The following is an 18,857-nucleotide window of genomic DNA, read 5'->3' as shown; positions in this document are numbered from 1 at the left end:
TCCAATACATGGACAGTTGCATAAACAACCCAGTGAGAGGACAGACAGCTAGCAAGGGACACAGAATAATCCAGCCAACAACTATTGCTGCTTATACTTGAAACATCATGAGCAGGATTGCTGGCCTTCTACGGCGTACGTTTGGAATAGTGCGCGATCACGTCGGAACAGATACTTTGGGGAATAAATATTACATTATCCCAGAACAGAAGACATGGACAGGTGAGTTAATCCTGAATGTGCTACCCTCTGTCACCTTTGGATGTGTTCAAATTCCCATGCATACAAATGACTGGAGAAGGTTCTATAAGTGGCTCTTAGGTTGAAGTAAAGCTCCTTCTCTTTCTCTCCTTTCTGTTCTCACATGCTGTGATAGTTTTCACCATGCCAAGGTTAGTTTGTCTTCTCCAGTATGTTAAAATGGACAACAAATTACATCAGCTGTATTGGTTTTGTTTAAAAATATATCATCAACCTTTTTATTTTTCCTTTTTTAAATTTTCATACGCAGCTGTATTTTTCCTGAAATATCGAAGTGACTTTACCATCTCAGTAAACGATTCTCACCACTAGATGGTGCCACCACACCAATAGGTACATTACTTTCCCCTGTTCTCAATACAATTTCAAAGTCTTTATAAAATCTAATTTACAGCAATCAAGTGTTTCTTTTGATCGCTTTTTAGGGGGGCAGAATTATGGCAGCAAAACAGGCCTTCAAAGAGGAATGAGTCTTGGACTGTTGCAGATGAGATGATTACTTGTCTGTGATGAGGATTTAGAAAGAGGTCATATATCTCTACTGAGACATGGCAGTGTCACAGGATGTAATGCCCAAGCCAAGCAGCAGAACTGTGTCATCAGGCTAATCCATGGTGGGATGCCAATGGTGTCCTTCATGCTGTCTCAGACTGTTCGAAGGCCAAGGACATGTTCCTCAAGATTCAACGCTGCCTGGGGCTTAATGTGAAATCTACTGCGGTTGTACTTTCTTACTTATGTAGTGTCTGGAGAAGGATTAGTAAAGGGAAAAAAGGAATGGTGGCGCCCTGGGATAGAGCGCTTTCTTGATTGGAGAAACATGAAACACCTTTTCTCGGGAAGGTGCTTTGTACAAAAAGACACATCAGACTGCCACTTTTTACCATGACAACAAAACACACTGGAAATTTCCAGTGATTATGTCTCTCTTACCCATACCTGCTCATGAACTTGTTTTTGGGTAAACACCCTCATGAGTTCTGTATTGCCAAGCTCAGTTCATTAGCAGAATCCCACTTTCTCCTTTCTATACACCATAAATCATCATCTGCAGGGCTCTGTCCCTGACTACAGGCCACAGGTCAGGGGTCACAGGTCCCAGAGCACAACCTTTGACTGCTCGAGACACAATACTGCTGTTTAACCAACCATGGCCTTGGCTTATTAGCAACATAGAGTTATACCTTGTGATGTATGCTTGAATTATTAGGCCTGCGCTGCTACAGTATTAGTCTAACCAGATTTACACATTTGTGTTTGTCTCCCTCTCTTGGTTGAGTTTTTTTACAACTTAGATATCGGTCTCAGACTGTATTGGCTGCATAGTTAATGCATAGTTATCATATATTGCATATAGTGAGTTGGGCTTTTCTCAGAGGACAAAACCAAGCTGTTTAGTGTTTTGTGTTTTGCTGCAGAGGGACCGTCCTCTGGCTGCTTTCTCTCTGACTGAACTTGACTTTGTGCTTCACCTTTTCTCAGCAGTTTGCAGGGAAAAACTTGCGCCCACCTCATATTTATAATTCATTACAAGGCTGCTCCTCCACCCCTGGCTGTCAGACTATTCAAATGAGACATCACACAAGCCCATTTTCTAGCACGCTACAGGCTACTGCATTCACTGTCCAATCACAGTGACTGACACTGTGGAGAGGCTAGTTGGCCTGTAGAAAAAACTGGTTCGGAACAAAACACCCTCATAAACCCCCGACAGGCATGCACACGCACAAACACAGACTGGTATAGAAAGTCATAACAAACAAATAGAAATATATGGCACACACATTCGCCTCGTTTTTTTTTCTGCCACTCACCCCGTCCAGCCTTGTGGAAATAAAGCAGATGCATTATTCAGTCCATATGTCTTGCTAAAGCGGGCTCTTTTTGATCTTAAACTGATAGGCCAAGCGTGGGCTCAGGGCCTTAAGGCATGGACCGCAGGGCTTTCCACTGCGGCACATGAGTAGTGGTTGAAGTAGGTGAGGAGTCCCTCTCCTCTTCCTCTCTCCCTCTCTCCCTCTCTGTCTCTACTTTGCCTACTTCTTGTGTTCATTTGTCCATCCCTCGTGTTCAGTCAAACCCTCTCTACCTTTATCCATGCTTTGCTGCTCCCATTTTCTACCTCTCTCAGCCTGTTAACTTTAGAAAACTGGGGCGTGAGCAATTCAATGTGCGGCCTGCTATTTATGAGGATGCTAATGGTCGCTAAAACGGAGAAATAAAAGGAAGCAACTTTTGTTTTTTTTCTATGTGAAACTGTCCTGCTGGATCTCAACAACTGCCTAGATTCCTCCCTAGGTTGACCTCTTTATTTGCCTCCAGTTAGTCCTTCCTTCCCTTTCCCCCCTCCTCTTCATCTATGCCTCTTGATTTTCTTCCTTTGAAGCCAGTCCAGTGAAGATTTCTATACACAACACTGAAGTGTAGTTCAGCAGTGCGGAGGGCTCGACCCAGCAGAGAGCTTTCTATCCCCCTCTCCTCAGATGTTTCTGCACATCAAAACGAAAAAAAAAAGGCCTGAGTCTGAAGTGCACGCCTAGAGAGGGAGAGTGTCTGTCTCTGTTTCTGGCTTAAGAAAGGTCCAGCTAAAGAGGCGTACTGTATGCTGCTGCCCCATAGAGAGAGCTCTGCTATAGGCAGTGGAGCCCCAGTGATTGTTGTCTGTGGCTGGACTACAAGAGAAAGCCATTGGCAATCTGGCCACTGGTCTTTAGAAGGTCTTTGCCTTGTACTTGCTCCATAGAGCTGAATAGAGAATCTATATTCTTCTCTCTTTCTGTGTGTGTCTGTCCCCCAGGCCCCGGCTCTGCCTCACACTGCATGGGGCGCCGTGTCATGCTGCCCGGATGAAAGCGAAGCATTCTGCGGATGAGCTCATTCGTCTTCAGCAGTGGGCCTGCAGCTTTGACGCCTGCCTTCCCTCCCTTTATTTAGGAAGAGAGGCGCGCTGACATTATCGGCTGCTGCAGGCACATTTGAAAATAATTGCCTGTATGATTGCTATTTTTCTTACCTCTTTGAGGAGGTGTAGCCTTTGTCTTGGAATCAATGGCTGCTCAATACTGGACAGGGGAAAGGCAGTTTCCTTTCATGTCTCAGTGAAAAGGATGTATTTTTAGCGCTATTCATTTTAGCAGTGTGTGCCATGCAGTTTTAATCTATTGGTCCTCTCTGCTGCGTGGAGAATGGAAGGGATTCAGAGGGTCTTCAGAGGTGTGCCACACTGTTGCAGAGAAAAGATGCATTGACTTGTCGTCCTATCACTATCCTTCTCTCTTTGTCTATTATTTATTTGATTCCCCAGCTCTGTTCTATGAAGTGAAAAACTGAAAAGGCCTCAGTTCTGCTATTTCAGGATGGGCGACTCTGGGGACTTGGGGAGGAGGTTTGTGTTTGTGTGTGTGTCTTTTACCAGTTTGTGTATTTGTGATTGTGTCCATGTGTTTTTGCAATTACACACAATGTGTGTGTGCACATTTTTATCTTCTTTGTATTTTACAAAAAAATGAAAAAAATGGAGATTGTGTGTTTTCTCTCCACTTCATGCCCAAACACACTTAACACAACAACAGATGGCTGTGTGTCATCAGAGCGTTGATTCAAGCCGCATATTTCCATGGAAAGAGTCGCAGCGGAGAGAGACGAGGGTCCAAATGGCTGTTTATTCTGCCACAAGTCATCCCCAGGGTGTGATGAAGGAAGGTCTATCCTACAGTAGGACACTAAGTCAGTGCTTACCATGGAAGCACGATGTCCAGAGCCGCTCCACTAAATCATGTTAATTGATCAGCAGCTTTGCAATGCATGGGGTTTTAAATGAAGGTTGTTTAATCATTATAGGGAAACCAAGTGGGTTTAACTCATCTCGCTGTTTACTGGTTGCCAAGTGTGTATTTATTTGTGCACAGGGTGGAACATCATGGAGTGGCTTAACTACTTCATTAAAAAGGCATTTGAAAAGATAGATGCTGAAAATGAGGAACGGGCACATTTATTTCTTATAGTGGAACATTACACATGGGCCCAGCTCCAGTATCTGTACTCTAAGCATGTGCAGGGCTATTTAACACTTCCATATCTACGGAAGACTCTTGTGTGTATCCATTTCAGACTCCACCTGTCTCGCCAACCTTGACATAGTATATTTATGCCATTATTTATACCACGTGCAAAGAAATTCACTAAAGGAAGGCCGCAAATTAATCAAAAACATTTTGCGATTTGGCCCGTGTGACTCACTGTCCGATGTATTCACGTCTCTCGTTGGTCAGATGGCCAGCGAGATGTTTTGACACCTCGGGCTCCTTGTCAGTCACAAACTCACCCAGAAAGACTGACAGACAGACAGACACACACACACACACAGGCAGACATCTCCTGGAGCCTGCCGCTGCTTATTCAATTCAGAATATTTTAATAAAGCAGACAGGCAGAGAGAAATAAGGCTAGGAGGAGTAAGGGAGGAGAGATAAGGCCGAGGGAGGCTGGAAAAAAAAAGAAGGTGGGGTACAGAAAGTGAGTGACAAAGAACAAGGGGGATGCTGACATATGGGGGTGAAATTATAGAGTGGGGGGGGGGGAGGATGGAGAGAGAGAGTGAAAGTGAAAGGAGTGTTTCTGACAGAAAGAGGGTGAAATGAGTGGGTGGAACAGGCAGACAGATAGAGGGGGCGAGAGAGAAGGTGGAGGTAGGTTAATGGAGAGAGAGAGTAGGGGGAAAGGAAGGGGGTTGGATGGGAGTGATGGAGGTGAATAGAAAGGGGTGGACAGCTTGGTGTGTGGACATCACACACATGGGCCTCAAGAGGAGGAGGAAAGGGAGGAAGAAGGGAGAGCAGGAGGAGGAGGAGGAGGAGGTGTCCACATTGCTCCACAGCCCCACAAAGAACGCTGACTTCCTGGCTTGACGCGGCCATTTTTTGTCTCCAGCCGATCGGGCAGGGGAGAGACTTCAAGACGACGGGTGGTCTTAAGTGGAAGGGGGCTAAAGTATCTCTTCCACCCTCAAGTGCGCCACGGTTTAGTTAAAAGTAACACACAAGGGAAATCAGAGTTTTCTTTTGCAGCATGCTCTTACTTTTATATGAATTATTCTCCTCTGTTCTGCAGTGAGTCGCTCAAGCCTCAGCGGGATCGGCAGCAACAGGGACAAACAGAATAAGGGCTGAATAAAAAAGCGTACAGCAGCAGCAGCCTGAGCAGGCCTACTTTACACCTAAGCTCCTCCTCTCGCCAGAACTGATGCAAAACAACGGCCTGGCCTTTTCCCTCTAAACCTCCTCCCGCGTCACAAGGCTCAAGGCTAATAGGTAACCATGGTTACAGGTATCACACATCCCCTCCATTCTTTTTCCCTCCAGGGTTAGGGATTGGAGAGAAAGAGAGAAGGAGAGGGTGTCAGTGTTGTTACCTGGCTGCCCTTGTATCACTGATGCTTATCGGATCACTCCATCTTCATATAGCCGTCCATTACCATGCATGTCTCGGTCCCACACATCCGTCTCCAGCACAGAGCTCAGCTGGAGAGGAATAAACTACACTCAATATACCAGGCTGATGGGTCTTACTGCTGCAGGTTGCCTTTTGTTTTGTTCCAACACAGTGGCAGACTTAAAAGTCACTGCTTTTTCCTTACGATGAGGAAGACGGAGACAGCAGCTGTTTCTGCTGTCCATTGAGAGGGACAGCTGGTTTGAAACCCATTCCTTTACATTAGATGCTGTCTGTGTTACAGTCCAACTGACATGGGATTTAAATACAGATTTTACAGGGTTAAATTAGCTTATTTCCAATATGGTGGCCCATAAAGTGAATTAGAATGTAAATAGATCTTTTTTTTTTGTAGATTTGCATTAATACAACTTTCCAAAGATGCTTCAAAAGTTGTTTTCTTAAAGCTTCAGTGAGGAGTTTTTAGCTGGTTATAGAACGGACTGAAATTATTATTGGTACCTCTTTATGACCTCCAAAAGCAAATCAGACTATCAAAATAAGGATTCAGCAGGATGAGATTGTTGTTTCCTATCATCTTTCTAGCATCTGAGGACCAATCTCAATGTCCTCCCTAAGCCCTGAGCCCTTCTTGACTTAATTGACGTCAACTGGAAAGTGATTGAGGGCAGGAGGCTGTAAGGGCTCAAATTGTGGAACTGGGAATAGGACAGCATTTTGCCTCTTCTCACGTAACCTGCATGATGTCACCAGCTCAACTTCCTAACATGTTAGGAATTTTTACACTATTTTGAATTTCATGTTACAGTTTTCGTTTACCTTTCCATGCTCGTGGGCTTCCCCTGGGAATCCAGTGTTTCACGTCACAATGCTATGAACTTACTCTAAGTCTGCAAAAATGCTCACTTACAGAGAGGGGGCATAAAGGGCTCAAAAAATCTGAGGGAGATCCCTCACACACTTGATGATTTGACAGTGGGACAGCCCTAAACCCTCACGGGCTTAGCAGGAACGCGCCTCAAAGTCAGTGAGTACTTGAGGGTGGACATTGAGAATGGGCCTGAGTCTTCTTTTTGCTGTGTTTTTGGTGGCACAGGCCATGCTGGGCCATGTGGTAGAGTGGGGTAGTATCAGTGATGTCACTACCTGGAGCTTGCTTTAGTGAGGCCTGGGTTGTGTTGTAATCCTAGACTGTATAAAACATGGATGTAGTCTCTTTGATGTCACCCTTTTGTTTCTGAAGCAGAGTTTTGAAGCCTATTGTCAGCAGTTGCCATATTGGAATTGCTGACTCAACCTAACTTACGGTCAACCTAACTACAGGCAGAGAGGTAGGGTTGAGGCGGGCCTTTATCTTCCTCGCTAGCGGTGTACCTGCCTGTCAGTCAAGTCAGCCATGCCCTTAATTATGCAAAACTCGTACTTTGATAACTTCAAAAATAGTTTAAAAAGTGATTTAAAGAGTGGCCTAGTGGTCTAAGCGCCCGTCATTCAGAGGCTACAGTCCTCATCTCATGGGTCGCTGGTTTGATTCCCAGCTGGTCAACCATTTCCTGCATGTCTTCCCCCACTCTCTGCTCCCCACATTTCCTGTCTCTCTTCAGCTGTCCTGTCAAATAAAGGTGAAAAGGCCAAAAATATAACTTAAAAAAAAAAAAAGTGATTTAAAAAAATTCACCCCATGTATTGTACAGTGTGTGCCAATAGTGAAATGAACTATTCAGATTTTTTTTGAATGGGTGTGTATGTCACTTCCTGCAGCCAACCTCAAATCGACACTCAAGAAACTGTAGTTTTTCCGCACTTTTGCATCGTCTTCATATTTTAAGACCAGAGGTTGCCCCCTGGCTGTAATATAAAGCATTTCTGCCTGTGGATATGATGGTCGGTGTGAGCTGGCATGGAGTGGTGCGGCTCTGGGACACCAGAGCTTACTGTTACGCCTCCCCGAGGTGTCATGGGCCTAGCTTATTTAAACATCTGTGAAGAAAGGAGCCCACTTGATGACCCCAGAGGTGTACTGGCTTCTGCTGCCCATCTGTCCCCAGCTATCTAGGGTTGTGGGGGACTTTAGAGGTCATGTGGTAGGCTATGTAGCCTATCAAGCGAAGAATATGAAGGAGTGATTGAATGGGTTTCTACGCTGAGCACTTATCCCTTTATTGAAGCATAAGTTCCTTGGGTTTATTTCAAATCTAAAAAAAAAGACAGATATTTCCCATTGGGCCTATTACTGCACGATAATATCGGTCAACAGATACATCTGTCTGGCCTCTGGGCTGTTCAGAGACAAGTAAATGTAGTGTTTGTTAAGATAGACATTGGGGTAGATGATAAGGAGCATTGAATGTAGGTTCAGCAGTTGAATTTAGAGCTGCAGAGCTCATTTTCTTTGTCTAGTGAAAGTTTTTCTGGGCTTTTCACACCTGGATGTTGCTAATCGAGGTGTGTTCCCCTTCCCCTGACATCTGCGTCTGTAATCAAAGACAGAGTGCAGAAGGAAAGCACACCGCTGGAGAGACAGCCCAAGACACCCGCAATGACATTGTGGAGGTGGAAAACCTCTCAGGTCGCCCCCAGCAGTACTCATCTGGGAGCTGATGTGTGAAGTTGGGGGTTTAGTGTGTGTATGTGACTGTGACTGTGTGTTTGTGTGTTGAAGCAGGTGATGGAGTTTAGAGGGGTGTGTTCAGGGTTCAAAGAGCAGCCCTCGGAGCCCATCACGTCTTATTCTAACGAACGGGAGAGATAGGCGTACCTGCCGTTTGATTGGCTCCCGATCTGGCTGCCAAGGCAACCCCTCACCCATCCTGCCTCCCTGTCTCCTCCCTCCCTCACTTCCTTCCTTCCTTTCCTCCCCCGCCCCCTCCGGTTCCACAGCTAGGTTCACAGATGAGTCGCGCTCAGACAGGTGAGATGGCTCATGAATATTTATGTGCTGGGATTTCATTCCTGCTGTTGCTGGCCCCTCCCCCTCTCCAACGCTGTGCTGCGTTTGTCCTTCACGGTAAGAGGCAGCGTCCTCGCTCCTGTCCCTCAGGTTAATCTGCCTACTCTCTAGCCAGTGCGTGTGTGAGTGTGGGTGTGTGTATTGTGTGTGTATGTATGTGACTGGTAAGTAGGTTTCCCCTTGTGAGTGATGAGAAGGCAGACCTGTCACAAGGGGGACCACTGAGATCGAGAGCTCCTAACACCCTTTCATACCCACCCCTCCCTCTCCCCTCTCCCGCTCTGCCTCTCTCTCCTGCAGGTCTGAACTTTGAAGCATCTTGCACACAGTTAATCAGTCCGTCTTACTGTGTGTTGACACAGATTTGTTATAGACACAACTACACTTGGACTATTTAAGCATGCTTTATAATGTTTACAACAATAATGGAATTATTATTATTTATTATTTTATTATTATTTTTGTTGTTGTTATTAATAATAAAAAAAGTAGAAAGGGATTGAAAGGTAACAAGAAGATGACATCACATAAAAGAAAGTTCGTAAAAGTGCGTTTTAAGATGACTTTTAAAAGTTGTCACTAATCCTGCAAACCTTATCTCCTCACATAAGTCACTCCAAAGTCGAGGGACAGTGTCCTTTAGATTTCGACCTTAGCTTTGGGACACCAAGAGGCGCATAAGATATGAGGCTGCAAGATGGCTCATACAGTGTCAACAATTCTGGTATGTCACTTTGAGCCAAACCATACGTGCTTTAAAAGGGATCAGTCAAATCTTAAAATGAACTCTGAAACTAACAGGAAGTCAGCGTAGGGTTGCAAAGATTGGGGTGATGTGATGTTGTCTGTTAAAACCAGTAAGAAATGTAGTTGCTGCATGTTTTACTAGTTGGAGGTATGAGTGTTTTTTTTTTTTATTACGAAAACGAGTGAGTTACAGTTATCAATTCTGGAGAAAGTTGGTGGATGAATAAACGTATCAAGGTCTGAAGATTAATATTCACCAGTAAGGTTATTGTTTGCATTGTTTTCAGGAGCTAAATGGTTAATTCAGAACTGAATATTGAGGGCTGTGTTTTTGTCATTTATACAGGCTGTTTTGTGTTATTATCACCGATTATCCTCCTTGCCAGTTGTTGGCCCAGGAGGGTGGGGTTATATTTAATGTGTGTTAGTGATGTCAGAGGGTGGAGTTATATTTAATGTGTTACGATACTAAGCATTTGGCTGATTATTTTTATTCAGCATTTCAATAAAATGAATGAATTAAAAACAAGGCTACTTTGGCCCTGCTGTCGGTGTGTCCTTCCCTCTTATGTCTCTTTTCAATCATCACTCTATCTCACCTGATGTCCCGCCCACACTTAATGCTACTTTAACTCAGGGGTTCCCAAACTTTCCAGCCAATATCCCCCAAAATATAGGTGCCAAAGACTTGCGACCCCCACTGTCCCTCAAAGTGATTTAAAGTGGCTTCATTTAGCTGGTCTGCAGAAAATTAGTCTACCTATATGAGCATGTGTCTGTGTTTCCTGTACTGCTACTGATGCTTTTGATAATTCACTATTCACTAACCCTAAACTTAGGAGTCATCTGGCAAAAAGAAAGGCAGAAAACTCATCTCATGTTCTATTGTCAAGGTTTTATTTCAACTTAAGCTACTACTTTTGTCGATATTTTTTACTACAATGGGTAAAATTTACCATTTTTAGGTAACTTTCTGTAGAAAACATTCTAGGAGACATCTCACGACCCCCCAGGGGGTCCCCACCCACACTTTGGGAACCCCTGCTTTAACTGAAGGGAAAAACTGACCTTTGCTACTGTTGCACATATTCATCTATAGTAAGTAAAGAAGCAGCTCAGTTTTATGAATGACAGGTCCAAATTCTACATTTTGACAGAAACAATTACATTTTTACTGTGAATGCACATCAGTTCCAGATACTGGTTATCGGTATCATTAACTACTCATAATAAGTATCAGTATCAGTATCAGTATTAGTATCAGCCCCGAGAAACAGACATCAGTCGACCCCTAGTTTCCATTATTTTGGTTTAATCTGTGTGTGTGTGTGTGTGTGTGTGTGTGTGTGTGTGTGTGTGTGTGTGTGTGTGTGTGTGTGTGTGTGTGTGTGTGTGTGTGTGTGTGTGTGTGTGTGTGTGTGTGTGTGTGTGTGTGTGTTTGTTTATCACATGATCTCAAAAACAGCTGTAAAACTCACAGTCACAGCTTTAACATGGGTGAACTGCCCTCTCCATTATATGTAACTGTGCAGAAAACTTACAGTGGGATTCTTCTATGGTTAAGATAAACCTCATCACTTTGAGACTGAATTGGTCATCATTTAATTTTAGAAATAGATGCTTTCTTTGTGTAATGTTTTGAAGGCTGTTTGATTTGAAAAAACAAGATTGTTTAAAAGGAATCTATATATAATCTGACATGATTAATTATCACAGTGAAGGTGTTTGTTGAAAGCAGCCTCTTGAGCTGAGAAGTCACTTGGAATGTGGCAGGCCCTTCAATGTGTTATTCTACATAACATAAAAAGTACAAACATATGCTTTTTAATAAAGCGCATATTCTCAAGTTAGGTTGTTTATGTAATATTTGTTTACGCTCATTTATAGCAGCTCCTCTGAGGTAACTCGACAGCCTTCTGTATTTCTTTTGAAAGTTTTTCAGCAGTGTAGTATACAGGCTTGGCCTCTATGTGTTGTTATTCTCCACAGTTGTCCTAGATCAAAGATTACCAAGAGAGCGAGTTTCACCCCAATCACACTGACAAGCCTCCTCCCAATGTGTATGTGATGAGAGGATCTGCCGTGTTTCATAAATATATGTACATACTGTATTTGTTATTCAAATCCAAGGATAAAAGCTGTGGTGGAAGGGGTTTAGTCATGCTGCAAAAGCAACAAGACAAGAGGAGAGCCATGTTGCAGTGTGACAGAGTGGAGAGCACAGAGAGAGAGAAAGAGAAAGTGGGTGCCTCTCTTTATGCTTATTAGTTAGGCATTAGCTCGTAGCTAAGCACATCGCTTGTGGGGACTGTGTCATAATTGTACCATTTCAGTCTGCTGCCACCCACACCCAATGCAAATATGGATAGGATCTGTTCATAATTAGCATACCTGTTATATGTTTGCTAGTATTGCCTAGAGAACACAGCCTTTTGTTTGCTGGCATTTGTTTTTGTTCTGCTATCACAGGGGGTTTTCCTAGAAACCGTTTCTCTGAAGACATTTTAAAGCAAGTAGAAAAACAAAGCGAGGATCATAGGAATGTATTTTACTCTTTGCATGGCTGATAAGGTGAAAGAAAAAGATGTTTTTGTCAAACCTGAATATTAAAGAACTTATGCTGTAGAGCTGGAGTCTGTGCGGCCCTATAGCACCAATCTAGTGGGAGCCAAGGCAGAACCAAAGCAATACTAGCCTAATTAGCTGACCTGATTACTATATAGGCTGGATAAAGTATGGAAAAGAATCACAGTGTAAAACATGATTACAGAACAGCACATGCATAAAAGATGATTTGTTTTCAGCCGTGTTAGTTAAACACCAAGCAGAGAAACTTTTATTTTGAAGGCTCGAGCTAAGCAGCAGCCCAGCCTCCTGTACACACACACTTTTTGAGTGCCATCATTCATCCATCACTTGTGCCACAGCTATCTGTCATGGCTGAAGTAAACATTAAGGCCATCAGTCTGCGCTGTGCATGGAGGTGGTTGCCTCCATTTGTCCATGTCCAGTCAGCTGCGGAGAAACGGTGATGGAATCCTGACAGATTGTCTGTGTTTTGGAGCGTGTTGTTTTCCTTGCCCATCCATTTTTCTCCTCCTAGCCATGTTTGCCATGCATCATCACTCTCTCTTTCTCTCTCCCTCCCTGGCTCTCTCTCTCTCTCTTTGCTTCTACTCCCTCCTTGCTTGCCTCATCATTTCTCAGAGGGATGTGAGCGATGGATGGACATCCAGGCTACCTGTGAGGAGAAACTATGGACACACAGCACTTATTATAACACTGGCTGTACGAAGCCGCACACAAAAGACACATCACAACTAGATCATTGAATTCTCTCTCTCTTATTCTCTCTTCATTGTTCCTCCCCTCCTTCCCTACCTCCATCTCCATGTCATTGTGTGCCATCCAAACTTGTCTAATCAGCAGATTCGACCAAAAATAATTGGCGGTGGCCTTGCTGCTAGCGCGCGCCGTGCTGTATACAGATAGGGAAAGGAGCACTTAATATTCCACGCAGCTCGTGCCTCTCCTGTTCTCTGTGATATCTGACCTCTTTTGTCTCCTGCTCGGCTTGATGTTGATTTTGGAGGGCATTGTTAGCCGGAGCGCTGTGATTGGAAGAGGGCTGTCGGCGAGGGGGGCTGTGGTTGGTTGGGTTAAAGAGGAGGCTGATTTGCATAAAGGCTTAGCCCAGATTTGGAGCCACTCAGCGAGATCTGAGGAGAAAGGCCCGAGGGCCACGAGGTAATCATCCATGGCCTGTCACAGCGCTGTCATTCCTCTGTGTGTTTGTGTGTCTGTCTGTTGCTGTGTGTCTGTAGGAGCAGGAGTCTGAAAGCATTGCGTCTGTGCCTTCTTTGTGTTTGTTTTGCGGTTTGTGTGCATCATTGTGGAGAATCTCACTCATGCTTCCTCTGCCTTTCTTTTTTTTTCTTCTTGATTTTCCAGGAAGACTGGTCCGGGCCAAGCGGATTGTGGAGGCAGCCAACCCAGATGAATTTCAATACACAGAAGGCAGCATACCGATGGAGTGGGATGGTGAGTCTGGACTGCAGCATCACAAACCTTAACTGTCACTATCAGGGATAAATGACAACATAAACATGAGAGCTACCCAGCAGAGTACACAAAGTGCAACACAAGTAAAATGGAATAACAAATTCATGGCAGCATCTATTGGGGCCTTAGCTAATCCATTGATTTTCTCTTTTTTTTCATAGTGCAAGATGGGGGTGGGGAAAAGGGTATTCATGAGTTTATCAAAGACGCCTTCTGCTGGTGTTATACAACCGTAGCATAAAATAGTGTTTCAAATTTCTTACAACTGGATACAAACTGTTCCCTCTGTCTCAGACTGGCTTTATCCACCTTAAACCCCTCATCCTGCTTCGCCCCATCCCTCATGCATTTTCATCAGGATGCAAATAAGAAAGGGATAAAAGAGGCCCAGAATCCCTGCGCTAGCTGGAGGAAGAGTTAGAAAATCTCTCTCTCTCTCTCTCTCTCTCTCTCCTCCTCGTTCCCTTTAACCTGCGCTGCTGTGCAGCCAGCTCAGCCAAAATAGAGCTCCTTAAAGAGAAAAAAAGAGAGAGAAAGATGACAGACAGACACAGCTCTTCTCAGGAGAAGGAAGAAGGACAGAGGTAGTGATGGAAAATGACAGACTGTGTGCTTTCAAATTCAAAGATCAGAGTGGATCCACTCTCTCTGCTGAGACACAGCGCTCAGTGGCCCTGCTCTGCTTCCACTAAAGCAGTATCAGTGTTCTGAGTTTATATCGAGAAGAACTAGTTTTACCGTTCTACATGTTCCCCCGTAGTTTTCTAAGTAGTATGATGCAAAACAAAGTGAAAAACCCTAGATACATTCTCCCAGCTAGCTTGGTTCCTTACTGACTGATATAGCTGCAGCCTTTAAATATGACTGCAGGTTTTGTTTGTGCAGCGTATGTTTGTGTGGGTGTGCTCACTCTCCTTGTGTTTTTTTTCTCCTCTCCTCTCTCCTCCAGCTTGGATCCGAGGCAGACGGAAGGAGCCCCCCTCCATCGAGGTACGAGCCCCCCCGCCCCTTTCCTTTCCTCCACTCCCCCATAGCCTCCCTGCTGTGCTGATGGTTGGACTCTGGGGGGCTGGTTACAAGGGAGGGAGAGAAGCAAAGATGGAGAGAGGAAAAAAGCTTTGATTTGTTTTATCTTGCAGTTGCAAACTGAATCCAGGAACTTTGGGGGACAGGTGTTAAAATAAACAGCAGCTGAAGCGTGTTGATGGCGAGACGTAGAGCAAAGACAGTCTCTGAACAAGCGGCTCACTGACACCATGTCCTAGTTTACTGTCTTTTTTATTCTAGCATCTCGGCTTTTTGTGTTTTATTTCTGGCAGACTCAGAGAAGGGAATGGTGAAGGAGTGCAGTTTTTCCCCTTGTGTACTTCTCCCTGGGTTTATTGCTCTTTAAATGTGGGAATGCTGGAAATTATTTGGCCAGCGAAATGTGGGTCTATAGGAAATCCCTTGGAAGGCCAATACCCAGGCCCTCTCTCTATCTCTCTGTGTCCTCTCTCCTGCCAGTGGCCAATGCCATCCCCTGCCTCTCCTGCCAGAACATTCTCTTCCAATTTTCTGCCTCACGTCTGCCCAATAGCTGCCATCGACAGCTGGACAGTGTTGATGTGGCCAAGGCTTCACTCCCAGCACATTACCCTACCCCTTGTCACGCTCCCTCTCTTCCTGGTCCAAGCCGACATAAATTGATTGGATTAAATCCTGTCATTAACAGGCTGGAAAAGCAGCTCAGTATGTTTGTCTCCCTCCCCAAAGCGGGGCTTTTTGGCCACGGCTCTCCCCGTCTCTTTTCCAGTCCTTCAGTCCTGCCAAAACGCAACAGCATAATGCCCAGTCCTCCCTTCTTTTTCTGCTTTCCCAAGCTAGGGAGAGGCTAACATCACTGGACACTAGCTGTGGCTCAAGTGGGTAACTGTTCCACTGGTGGACTGTGTTCAGGTTGTAATTGTTTCCATGAGCTGAAATGGTTGTTTATACTGCGAATGCCTCCTGTCATGTTAGCTCAGCAATCTGTTCCAAGCGCTACATTTTAATCCAGGTTTATTAGACCAATATAGGTGAACTAAACAGGCTTGTTCAGGGCAAGTAAATGCCCGACTTCATACTCTGCAGCTTCTCACATTTGTTCCTGGATGGTACCCAATGCAACTTCATGTGTCTGCTACTTTGGACTTCAGAGCAGTTTACTTTTTTGCCTAACTCACAGACAAAACAGAGACAGAGTTGATTCTGGAGGGAAATTAAGTGAAGTTTATAAGTAATCCTGTGGTCACACTCCATTTCTTAAATCTTCAGTAAACAGACGACCTAGCTTTTACAACACCACACATACCTTCATGGAATATGTCCTTAAATGAACTGTACTGAAGAGTGCTTTCAAAAATTAAATGCTCAAAATGTATTTTAACACATTATGATGACATTTATAAAAAACATACATGTCAAATTAAAGCCCCATAAAGCCCAGTATTCATCCCTGATGTCACAGACTACAACCTGGATTATCACTGTATTCAAAAGAGTTCAGTCTAACCCTTGAATACAAGTCGTAGAAGTGATCAAAGCCTTTGATATTGCTTAGAAAAGTCTTAAGTGTTTCTTTCCTACCATACAGACACAAGTAACCCTTTCAGTTGTCCTCTTTTTAATGTGGTTGGTGGTTTGTAGTGACAGCAGATCGCTTGTGTAGTAGACTGGCTACTCACTTTTTTTTTTTTTGGAGTTTCTTTTGGCGCCATCAAACTTTTAGGTAGGCAGGAAACTCGCTGACTCATAATAAGGAAGTGTTTACCTTAGCAGAAACATTAATGTCCTTTAATTAACTAATGTTTAATAAGTTATTTCAACTATCAATTTTCATACATGTGTATGTGTACAAGTCGTGTGAATTCATTTCAATTTTTATGAGGAATTATTTGTATTAAAAGGAGAGAAGTTGGGCCGCAGATTTAGCCTTGTGGTTAAATTGCGTGCCTATATAGCAGGTGACCCAGGTTCCATCCCAGCCTGCAGCCCACTTCTTGCATGTCATTCCCCCACTCTCTCTTACAGTTTCCTGCTCTATCCACTGTACTATCCTCTCACATGCAGTTGAAAAAGCCTTAAAATTTAATTTTAAAAAGGGAGAAGTTGTTATGAAAATGTGAAATGAAGATCAGTAGATTTACGTTCTTTGAAAATCACACACACACACACACACACACACACACACACACACACACACACACACACACACACACACACACACACACACACACACACACACACACATACACATACACATACACACATTGATACATTTTCAACATCATTGAGCCTAAAAATTAAGCTAATCAATCAATCTTTATTTGTAGAGTGCCAAATCACAAAAACGTTATCTCAAGAGGCTTTCACAAACCTAGCAGGTCTAGACTACTCTATGTTAAATTATTAACAGAGACCCAACACCAAGACAGGATAAGACAGTCTTACCCCACCTTAATCCACCATGAGCATTGCACCTCGCAGTATTTAGCTAGTTACAACGACAAGGAAAAATGTCCTTTTAACAGGCAGAAACCTTGAGCAGAGCCAGACTCATGTTAGACAGCTATCAGCCTCAACCGAGTTGGGGCGGGAAAGAGGGATAGAGGAAAAAAAGAGAGAGATGATAGTGATAACACAAGTAGTAATCTGAAATAAAAAAAATTTTAAATCACTTTGAATGTGAAAATTTTACCTACCCACATCCTTATTACAAACTCACAAATCTCTGTTTCAGCATTATAATGTCTTAAGCTATAGGCTGCATACAGTCTGTCTACAATTGATATGTAGTTTTATATATGTAAACATGAAAGCTGTCAGTTTTAAAACAACAGGTGGAGTTCAAGTTATAAACAAACATTAGCATGGATACTTGGGAATGAAAGTACGATCACACATTGCAGATGTCCTGAGATTTCTCTTATTTCACTGTACTGTTTATTACCACCGTCTTCTAAAAAATGGTGTTACTGATATCCCTGATTCACATGGGTCACCTCTTCAGGTTGCAAAATCCACTACTACAGACTCATACTCCTGATGAATGCCTCTTCACCTTTTTATCTTACAGGAGCTGCTGAAGAATGAGTCGTACCGGGAGCAGATCAAACTGAAGGCAAAGGAGGTGGAGGAGAAAGATCTTGCCCTACAGGCAAAGGAGTATGAAGAAGGTCTGGTGGCGACTCCTGCAAGAACTTTGGCCAAAGGCCACGCAGCCAGCACCAGCTTTGGCAAGGAGGAGCTCAGCGAAGACCCCACCAGCACTGCAAACACGTTCGAGCCTGGATCCTGGATGCCAAGTCCAAAGAAATAAGACAGAGACTTCCAAACACATTAAGACTGCTGTAAACATGTAAAACAACCCAATAAATGGCCCAGTATTTAATGTTTGCAGACATAGTTTTAAATAAAGCAAACAGAAATGGATATGGTTCTTTAAGTATTCATTGTATGGACCAACTATTTATACACTCTTCTACTTTACAGAGGTATTGAGATATTTTCAAATATATTGTGATATTTAATGAGAAGTTTTGTTTCTTCAGTTATGAGATAAAATGTAAACAGATGAGCAAGAAATGTTTGAAACTCAAGCAGATCAAAACAGAAGACCTCTGTTCAGCCGTGACTAAATTATGAAGTTATTCTGGATAAACCTCAGTATTTTGACTTTGCAAAGATGGATGTTTGTTGAAGAAGCATGTCCAGAGAAGCATGCTTAACTATGTGACTGATAAGATCACTGTTAACACGTCACTGAAATCTGCCAAGGCCTGAAGATGGTGCCATAAAATGTTTGTTACAGTGCATTTCCCTTTAACACAGAGTCAGTGACTACTTCTTGTAAATCACCTGTCCAGAGATGGAATATTGTAACATTATATTGATTCCCAGGAAGAAAGTTATCTTGCTTGAGATCAGAGTGCATGTTTGGTACAGAGTTTTTAAGAAGGTTCAGCTGGGTTACAGACTTGCTTAAGAAGCGCTGTGACCTCAGACCTGACATCTCCCTGCTCAGTTTGATATTCTTCATGTTTTTTAGAGATTACAGTACACAGAAAAACCTGAAATTAACATTTCAACATGTATGGATTGAAACATGTCAACCCATGTGAGTTATGAAGTGTGCTAGCTGTTTAGCTACTTTTGACAAAGTCACTGTAAATAAGAGGTTTCAGCTTTAACAAATGAAAGATAAAACAAGATTTTAGTACATAAATCTGACTTGAGACCACACAGTTAACCTAAAACAGCTGTCTGAAAAACATTATAAACCCGACCAAAATAATACCACTGAACATCCTTCAAGTCAATATTTAATAAAGGAGGGTTTGGCTGCAAGCTGGGTCTTTTAAAGCTG

At 43.4% G+C, this 18,857-nt stretch overlaps 1 protein-coding gene across 1 annotated transcript; it reads left to right on the top strand.

The window, feature by feature from the left end:
• Positions 1-4: 4 nt before the first annotated feature.
• On the top strand, positions 5-17,923 carry ndufaf2 (NADH:ubiquinone oxidoreductase complex assembly factor 2). The gene is made up of 4 exons (XM_034691300.1): positions 5-222; positions 13,361-13,450; positions 14,421-14,461; positions 17,568-17,923. The coding sequence occupies exons 1-4, from the start codon at positions 108-110 to the stop codon at positions 17,808-17,810; spliced, it is 489 nt and encodes a 162-aa protein (XP_034547191.1). The 5' UTR covers positions 5-107; the 3' UTR covers positions 17,811-17,923.
• Positions 17,924-18,857: the final 934 nt, after the last annotated feature.

This window comes from Notolabrus celidotus, chromosome 9 (genome assembly GCF_009762535.1).
Source record: "Notolabrus celidotus isolate fNotCel1 chromosome 9, fNotCel1.pri, whole genome shotgun sequence".
Classification (NCBI taxonomy): domain Eukaryota; kingdom Metazoa; phylum Chordata; class Actinopteri; order Labriformes; family Labridae; genus Notolabrus; species Notolabrus celidotus.
This window is presented reverse-complemented; position numbering and strand designations above follow the sequence as displayed.

Bases quoted from the DNA above. Each gene is read 5' to 3' on its own strand.
- ndufaf2 (XM_034691300.1), top strand. From the start codon at position 108: ATGAGCAGGATTGCTGGCCTTCTACGGCGTACGTTTGGAATAGTGCGC. The intron at 223-13,360 runs GTGAGTTAATCC...TTGATTTTCCAG, and splicing joins AGAACAGAAGACATGGACAG to GAAGACTGGTCCGGGCCAAG. The intron at 13,451-14,420 runs GTGAGTCTGGAC...TCTCTCCTCCAG, and splicing joins CATACCGATGGAGTGGGATG to CTTGGATCCGAGGCAGACGG.